At 36.1% G+C, this 9,490-nt stretch overlaps 1 protein-coding gene across 3 annotated transcripts in view; it reads left to right on the top strand.

The window, feature by feature from the left end:
- Positions 1-2,186: 2,186 nt before the first annotated feature.
- The window catches only part of NUBPL (NUBP iron-sulfur cluster assembly factor, mitochondrial), a 377,447-nt gene continuing 370,143 nt past the window's right edge, over positions 2,187-9,490 (top strand). For all 3 annotated transcript variants that reach the window (XM_017895911.1, XM_017895910.1, XM_017895909.1), the window contains exons 1-3: positions 2,187-2,332; positions 2,816-2,963; positions 5,805-5,839. In XM_017895911.1, the coding sequence (XP_017751400.1) occupies positions 2,225-2,332; positions 2,816-2,963; positions 5,805-5,839 (291 nt within the window). In that variant the 5' untranslated portion in view covers positions 2,187-2,224. The remainder of the gene's footprint in view (positions 2,333-2,815; positions 2,964-5,804; positions 5,840-9,490) is intronic.

Below are 9,490 nucleotides of genomic sequence, written 5' to 3'. Positions count from 1 at the left end.
TCTCTACTAAAAATACCAAAATTTAGCCAGGCGTGGTGGCGGGCGCCTGTAGTCCCAGCTACTCAGGAGGCTGAGGCAGGAGAATGGCGTGAACCTGGGAGGCGGAGTGTGCAGGGAACCAAGATCACACCACTGGACTCCAGCCTGAGCGACAAAGCAAGACTCTGTCTCAAAAAAAAAAAAAAAAAAAAAATCTTCTATAGTTCCTTTAGGATAAAGTCCAAATTTCTTTACAAGATATACAGCCTTTCTTGATTTAGGCAACCTCCATCTAACCAACCTTCACTGCATCCTCATCTCTTTCAGTCACTCTGTCCTAAGTTGCACAGATCATTTACAGTTCTTAACAGTTCAGAAAAGAAAAGCATTTTCTACTCCTCTTGTGTTCTCTCTTCTTTCTTCTTTCATCTTTCTTCCTCCTACTCTCTTCTTCTTTTTTCTTCTTCCTTCTTTCTTCTCCTTTTTTTTCCTCCTCCTCCTTCCTCCTTCCTTCTTTCTTCTTCTTCTGACAAGGTGTCACTCTGCTGCCCACACTGGAGTGCAGTGGTGCAATCATACTTCACTACATTACATCCTTGAACTCCTGGGCTCAAGCAATCCTCTTGCTTCGGCCTCCCAAAGTGTTGGAATTACAGGCATGAGCCACCATGCCTAGCCTTAGCAGTCCATTTCTAACCTCCTTACAACAATCTCCTTGCCATTCTCCCAGCTAACTTCTACACATTATTCACATTCAGGATTCAGCTTAGATGTTACCTTATTTAGAAGCTTCCCCTGATTGAATTGAGTGCCCTTTCTTTGTATCACTTTGTCCTTTCTCCTGTATCACTCAATGCTTTTCTCCTGTACTTATACTATACTGCAATTTTTTTTTTTGTTAACTTATTCTGTCTTTTGCACTGGATTGTAAAGTCCTTTAGTGGAGGAATTATGTCTGTCTCCATGCTGAATACTTTAAATCTACTGTAGTACTTGGTACATAGTAATTGCTTAACGAATATTTGTTAAATAAATGAGTCTTAAGTCTGGAATAACTTGCAAAGCTATCTGGAAAGAAATAGATATTCAACATTTCTTGTTTAGTGAATAGATTATTCTGATGGCTATTCCCCTTATCTCTATGCTTTTGGCCTTCAGTTTATAAAAATTAATATTTGAGAAAACGTATCACAAAATAATATAATGAGAAAGTGATATAAAAATAAGCTAAAATTCTAAGATAAAGAAAGCTGACTGAAACAATAATGTTGCGGGATGGACTGAAGGAGACAACAGTAAGGAACTGAATGTCTTTTCAGAGCTTACTAAATAGAATGTACTTTGCTGGTAAATCTCATTTAATCCTCACAGTCGTTCTTTCTGGTTGATACATTATGCCTGTATTAAAGCTAAGGAAATTAAAGATCAGATTAGAGCAAAATAAGCTGAATGATCTCGTATCTAAGAAGCAAATGAAAGAAATAAAAATCAACCCTAGAGAGTATCAAGAAGAATATGTGAGTGTAAACCGTCCCTTACCTCAAAGGATCCTTTTTCTAGGTCTGGGCATCACCTTTTGAGCTTTCTCTCTCAACTGCATTGTATGTAGGGATACTTGCTTTCTTTCACCAAGATAAATTCCACCTCCTTACTCAAGTTCCTTCTTGAGCAAAACTTGCTTCATTAGATTTGTTTTCTGATTTAGGTAATCTTTTTCAAGTCTAGTAAAGCAACCTACCGTCTCTTTCAGGGAACTGTCAGCAACACAAGTCGTGAATACCAACGCAAAACAGACTCTCACTGTAGATCACACAGGAAAAAAATAAAATAAAAAGATAAAATCCTTAACAGTGGTAGTATTTAAATGACCATACTGCTTAATAAGAAATCCTGGAGTCATTTTCAAGTTCCCCCATTTCCTGCTTTTGTTAAGCTGGGTCAAGTCTCTTTAAACTTTCTCCGTTTTCTTGTCCATAAAGAGTACACTAGTAAGTCTTCTGCCTACCTCGGGACTTCTGTAAGGATCATACGAGATGCTGTATATGACAGCACTTCACAAACGTTTAGTAAAACGCTGCAAAATGTTTGTAGCTGGCTATAAACAAGATGATGCAGATTGGGTTCTTGAGCGAACAAACCCAAGACCGGTTGCTAGGAAGAGAAAGCCGAGCGTTGCTACGTGACGTCATCACCCCGCGCCACCCGCGACAGTTTCCGGGCAGGGCTCATAGCCCAGTTCCGCGTCATGGGGATTTGGCGGCGTCTGCTGCTTTTTGGTGGGGTGTCGCTCCGGGCTGGTGGCGGGGCCACTGCCCCGCTTGGGGGAAGCCGAGCGATGGTTTGTCGGCGCCAGGTCCGTGGTGCTGCAGGGCAGGGGGAAGCGGGCTGACAGAGATGCTGGGCTGCAGGGCTGCCTCAGTTCCTGAGACCCCCAATGTGCTGGACGTGCCTACTTTTCAGGCAGACCCAGGCTGAGGCGTGGCGGGACTTGAAACACAGAACGTAGATTTGGTATTCTACATTGCTTTCTTGGTTTTGGGTTATTTAGCAAATAGATTAAAGAAAAGCAAAACACGTGGAAGCCTTATCTCCGTAAAGAGGCAGGGTTTTTGCATTTTTAAACGTTCAGCGTATCCTGGTAGAAAAAATTCAATTTAAACCATGTGTCTTTACAATTGTTATCAGTAGAAGTAGGTAAATGTCTCCAAAGTGGAGATGAGCAGAATTAGAAAAGAAAGCCCTCTTAGTTGCAAACCCCAGATTGTTTTTACTTTTACAATGTGATTATGGAGATGGCTTATTTAAAACGGCTTATTATTATTATTATTTTTTAAAGTTATCTGGCGCCGAGAGTGAGACCCTAAAACAAAGAAGAACACAAATCATGTCCCGAGGACTTCCAAAGCAGAAACCAATAGAAGGTGTTAAACAAGTTCTAGTTGTGGCTTCTGGAAAGGGTGGAGTCGGAAAATCTACTACAGCAGGTATTATAGGATATTAATTCTATTCCTGATTCAGAACTTATGCCAACTGGTAGGTGCACACTATTAAAATTGTAGTTTTGTGTTTTAAAAATGTATTTGTGAAGTTCCTAACATCTGATTCCTTCGTTTCAGGAGTTGGTAGCGGGTAGACGCTTAGATTTTGGAGTTAGACAAAACTAGGTACTAGCTGGGTCTCCTACCCCTTAACTCAGGAAAAAGTTGCCAGATTGTGCAGCAAATCTTCAGTTCACTTAACTGTGAAATGGAGATGATAACTTCTTTCATAAGATGGTTATTCAAATTGCACAAGCTAACTACTTAGCTTAGTGTTTACTAGAGTTCAATAATTGGTTGCTGTTATTTTAAAAACATCTAGTAACTTTTTTTTTTTTTTTTTTGAGACAGAGTCTCCCTCTGTCACCCAGGCTGGAGTGCAGTGGCGCAATCTCTGCTCGCTGCAAGCTCCGCCTCCTGGGTTCACTCCATTCTCCTGCCTCAGCCTCCCAAGTAGTTGGGACTACAGGCGCCCGCCACCATGCCTTGCTAATTTTTTTGTGTTTTTAGTAGAGACAGAGTTTCACCGTGTTACCTAGGATGGTCTTGATCTCCTGACCTCGTGATCCGCCGATGTCAGCCTCCCAAAGTGCTGGGATTACAGGTGTGAACCACCTCGCCCGTCCTATTAGCTCATGTTTCCCCCATTTTTTCCCCATTTTTATCAGAAGGGAATTGTGGAAGAATTTGTCAGATGTTTTGAAAAAGTTGAGATTTACCAAATGTTGTATTTGTGGTAGATCCCTAATCCATTACTCTTTGATAGACACCATATTGTTAAAAAAAGATTAATAATCTGTTCTTAATGAATTCATGCACTATCCTGCACATTTTTCCTTTCTTTCCTAAAGGTTTACAATTGGTCTAGTTGTTTTAAAATTCAGAAGCTCTTAGTTTTGGTTCTAGAACCTACCTATTCCAGTTTCTTGAAAATTTGGAGTACACTTTCCAGTTTTCAGTGGTTTAAATCCTTTTACATGCTCTGTGATTACTTGAACTGGATAAGGATGGAAGGTGTTTTCATGATTGTAGCCATAAGTTCTTTGGGTTTTGTAATTTGTTGGGTCTGTAGGCTGGCACTTGTTTAAGATTGTTTGTTTATTGTTTTTAGTTGGAAGATGATCTGTTGCCATGAAATGTGAAAGCATTTAAACAGGAAAATGTATGAGAAAGTGTACATGTAACACTTAGTGGGTGCTTCAGTAAATGTCCCTTTCTCACTTTTTTCTGTTAACGTTATACCATCTGTCCCGAACAGCTGGCCCATACTTTTTCATAACAGCTCAGTGAGTGTATCTAAATCTTAAAATAGGTTATTTTATGTAACTCTATTGGTATTATTAATATATTTCTTTTCCTTATATGTGTTTATTCCTGCCTCACACTACTTCAAAATACTTCCCACTTGAATATACATGCTAGAGCTGTTTCAGATTAGAATGATGACATTTGACTAATACAAATATGCTCAGTGATTCTATTGTTTAAATGTAGGAAGAACCTAACTGTAAAATGAATTACCCCTGAAAGTTTCTGCCTTAAAGTTGGATTATGTGTAACCTATCTTGTACCTGAAATTCAGAATTTTATAACTTATAAAAATGAATTTATCAAGTCTGTGCCCTAGGCTAAGTATTTTACATGCAATATTTCATTTAATCCTAATCACAGTTATGAAGTAGGCATGGTTTTCATTTTATAGAAGAGAAAACAGACTTATGGGTAAAATAACCTACTCAAGAGTACACAATAGAAGGTGGCAGAGCTGGGATTTGAACCAGGTCTGCCTTAAAAACTTATGCTCTTAACTAGTTTGAAGAAAATAACCCTGATATAGTTTATACCGTTGTTCTGTAGGGAAATGTGATTCACATTATGAGGGCCTATTTGTTCATCAGTTTTTGAATTGTGTTACTTTTGGAATTCTCTTCTCAGATGTAGCATATTCCTGTTACTGGACTAAAGCTGGTTTTGGGAGTACTGCTTTCTTTCTTTATGGGATTCGTCTGGGATTCGTTGGCATAAGCAGTTTGGGAACACATTTTACCTCTTACGTTTTACACTTTTCCCTTCCCTCTGTGCACAGTAGTCCAGCCTTTCATATACATGAGTATTTATGAATTAGATACTTGGAACTCCTGTAATACCAGCATTTATTTTTAAAAGGCAGTAGGGGTAGGATGCGGTGCCTCATGCCTGTAATGCCAGCACTTTGGTAGGCTGAGGTGGGAGGATTGCTTGAGCTGGGGAGTTCGAGACCAGCCTGGGCAACATGGCAAGACCCTATCTGTACAAAAAAAAATTAGCTGGGTGTGGTGGTGTGCACCTGTGGTCCCAACTCCAACCTGGGGGACAGAGCATAGTAATCATAAATGTAAGACAATGAAATTGTGTACATTTTAAAATGGATAATTTTCTATAAAATATGCTTTTGAAAATAATTGAATTATATATTCTGTTAACATAATTTAAAAAAACTAAGTGGATTATTTGAACAAAATTGTAACAGAAATGGATTTTTAAAAATGTTAGTTTTGGGGCATGCATTTATTATTGCATTTATTGGAAAATTACTTTTTTACTTTTCTTTTTACTTTCTGTGTTCCTCCATGTGCTTGCTCTTTACAATTAAGGGATATATGTTAAAAATTTATATGCTTAGGTTATTACATGAAAATATTAAAATTACATGAAATTATTAAAAATTACATGAAAATATTAAAAGATAAAGTGAATTTTAATAGAAAGAAAGTTACTAAATTCAATTACTATTTTTGTTTCTTACAGTGAATCTTGCACTTGCATTAGCAGCGAATGATTCGGTAGGTGTTTATTAATAGAAATATTAATTTATTAAAATGTTTTTAAGGCAATGATAAAGAGCATATTGGTGTTTTCTGTTTATTCTTGTCAGAAGCTATAGTGTAGTTGTAGTGAGTTGCATATCTTTAAGGAACTGAATGCTTCCATCACTACTGGTTACATTTAATAATAATAATGTATTTAAGTGTTGACCATATATTGTTTGTTATATACCCCACAAGAGGCTTTGATGTTCTTTATATCCTAAACCAATTTTGCCTTTATGATTTACAGAAGCATTATTCTGGGTTCAATTTTTAAGTGTTAGGAATTAAGGAATTAAGTTTTTTTAAGGGTAAAGATATTCTAAAAGTAGTGCATATCCGTTAAAACAATTCAAATGGAATATATGTGTAATGTAAAACTGAAAGTTTATGCATTCCTTTCAGTTCCAGAGAATTAACTTAGGTTATAGTTGTATGTATCTCCTTTCAGCTCTTCCTTTCTCCATATAAAAATCTAAAATAGTGTACTTATATGTGTGTGTGCCTACATCGTTCCATGATGTGCCTCATTCTTAATGGCTGCTGCATTAATGGTCAATGGTAATATGTTCAACCAGTTCTCATTTGATGAAATATTTAGGTTGGTTCCTATTTTTTCCCTACTCTAAATGATGCTATAAAATAACTCTAAATGAGTTCTTATATAGTATTCTTATATACTAAGTGATGACATTTTTGTAGGATAGACTCCTAGGAGTAAAACTACTAGGTCAAAAGATATTCCCACTTTAAATTCTACTCCTAAAAGTTTGCTTGTAAAAAATTTCAGTTCCATTCTTTCCCTTGTCAGAAGAAAAAAAAAATTCAGCTATAGTCTATGGGAGTATCCATTTTTCATAGTCTCATTATTGTTAGATGTTATCTTTTTAAATATTAAAAAAAATTAACATTGAACTTATTTGCAACTCCATAAATTATCAGCTACTTAATGAAAAGGCACAAACGTATTTCAGAATTGATTTTAATTTCTCCTTCCTATTTTATAGAATACAGGCAAGAATCATTTAATATGTTTAACTGTGGCTATATTACTAACTTATTTTCTACCCTTACTATGTAACTTCAGTTCCTAATAAATAGCACATATGAAAAAATAATGTGTGGTACCTCTGTAAGTATATCAATATATGGAGTCCAGAATCTGCCAGACCCCGGAACTAGACATAGTTATTCATGTCTTCTGATGCTTGGCTGTGTATTTCTGAAAATTGGAAACTACTTAATAGACAAGATTTGTAATATTTTGGTTATGTAAATTTTATTCACCATAGAAGCAGGTAGCATAAAAGGACTTTTAGGGAAGAAAATGTAATTATGTTTCTCTAAAATTGTGCTTCTAGAAAGAGAAGATTCCAATGTCAATATCAAATTTTTCCTTAAAATTTTTTTTTTCAACTTGCTTCCTTTTATGGGGGACCTACTTTCATGTATCCCATCTTGTCCCCTTTCTTGAATTCTTTTTTTGTTTTTCTGAAGGACGTCCTTGAGTCCTTATATAGTTTGGTAGGCAGAACAATGGCCTGCCAAAAATGTCCACATCCTAATTCCTGGAACCTGAAAATATGTTACTTTTCCTGCCAAAAGGAACTTTGCTGGTGTTAGTCACACCTGCAAAATTAAAGATCTTGAGATGGGAAGATTATTCTGGATTATCGGCTAGGTCCAGTTAAAGATCCTTACAGATGAAAGGTGGAGGTAGGTCAGACTTGATAAAAGAAGGATTCAATCCATCGTTGCTGGCCTTGAAGATAGAAGGGGACCACTAATCTAGGAATGTAGCCAGCTTCTAGAAGCTAGAAAAGACAAAGAAATTGATTTTTCCTTAAAGCTTCCAGAAGGTATGTAATTCTGCCAACACCTTAATTTTAGCTCCTTGAGATCTATTTGGACTTCTGTGATAGTATTTTATAGAAGTAGGAATCTAATACATATAGGAACTAAATTTGCTTGTTTCTTTAATTTCCAAAGGTGTCTTTACCTTCGTTATTTGATAGTTTAACTAGATTCTAGTTAAGTATAGAATTCCAGGTTCAAAATAATTTTCTCTCTGAACTTTGAAAACAACATTCCATTTTCTTCTAGCATGCTAATGAACAGTCTGATGCTAGTCTGATTCATATTCCTTTGTAATAACAAGTGTTTTCCTTCTCAAAGATTTTAAGGTTTTCTTTATGTCTTTTACGTTTAAAAGTGCCACAAACATGTGTCTAGTTATTGGCTTAACCTGCGTGGAATTTGGCCCTGCAGTATCAAGCTTTGAGTATTTTTCAGCATAGGAAAAATTTCTTCTGCTCATCGATTATGTTTTGTGATGTGTTTGTTCTGTCTCCAGAAACCTATTAGGTAGCTACTGACCTTTATGCTTGTTAATTTTTCTGTCATATTTTGATCTCTTTGTCTTTTGCTCTGTGTTTTGAAAGATGTCTTTTAGTATTTTTCACACTGCTGTATTGGACTTTACTTGTTATTAGGTTCTTCTGATTTTGTTTTTCATTTGGAAATTATATTTTTTTCCAATTTTCCAGAACTATTTCTTATTTTCCACTTACTGTTCCTAAAAAAAGAAGAAAAAAGGTTGTACCATTCTCTTGAATCTCTCCAAGGATGCTAATTGGAATTAATAAAAAGTGTTTTTCTTAGTGACCTCTACTTACTTAGGATGGTTCTTGTAATGTGACTGTTGACCAGCAGAATCAGCTTTACCTGGGAACTTGTTAGACGTATAAAATCTGGAGCCCCACCCTAGACTTACTGAATCAGAAACCCCGGGGATAGAGATCTGCAATCTGTGTTTTAACATCCCCCTAGGCGATTTTGATGCATGCCAAAGTTTAAGAACCATGGATCTAGAATTTTTAACTTCTAATCTGCTAATGTCACCCTCTTTTGTTTTCTAGTGTGGTTATGGTTTTATTTAGTTTTAGACTATTTTGTTTCCTTGTCATTTCAATGGAATTTGGAAGAGAAGGGAGATAAACATATGTGTTTAGGCAGTCTTATTGAGATAAGAGCCAGAAATATGTTTTTTTTCCCTAGTAATTTTAATGACGACACTTAGTTACCCTAGAAAAGGACGCTGTCTTCCTTAAGGAAGGACACAGGAAAATTCAATGGGTAGGAAGGTAGATACATTTGTAGATGAGGACCTCTTTTAATTTGGTTATCATTGCAGCCAAAGCTTTGAGTCTTATAGACAATGTGAAGTAACTATGTAATAAGGGATCAAAGGATGAAAAAAACAGTTAACTCATTTCCTGTTTAGAAAAAAAAAAGTACAGCTCGCTTCCAGCACTCATTTATCTTTACATAAACATGCTCTTTGAGGCTGAACCAAATCTGACTGATTTTCAATGTGAAAATAAAACAGAAAAACTCTTCTTGGAGTTATTTCTAAACAGAACTAACATTAGAATTGTCTGAATCATCAGAATTATCTATTTCAGAAAAATTGGATTCATCAAATGAATCTTTGGCCAACAACTGTTGGAGGATGATATTAACATCACACTTAGGAATGCTACGTTTTCTAGGATTTGACATTTTCAGTGATTGAGAATTACTATATTTTGTAAATTGAAATGCCACTACTAAAAACAGAATGCTATA

This window comes from Rhinopithecus bieti, unplaced genomic scaffold (genome assembly GCF_001698545.2).
Source record: "Rhinopithecus bieti isolate Rb0 unplaced genomic scaffold, ASM169854v2 scaffold_21703, whole genome shotgun sequence".
Taxonomy (NCBI): Eukaryota; Metazoa; Chordata; class Mammalia; order Primates; family Cercopithecidae; genus Rhinopithecus; species Rhinopithecus bieti.
Note: the sequence above shows the minus strand (reverse complement) of the source record. Positions and strands in the feature narration are given on the sequence as shown.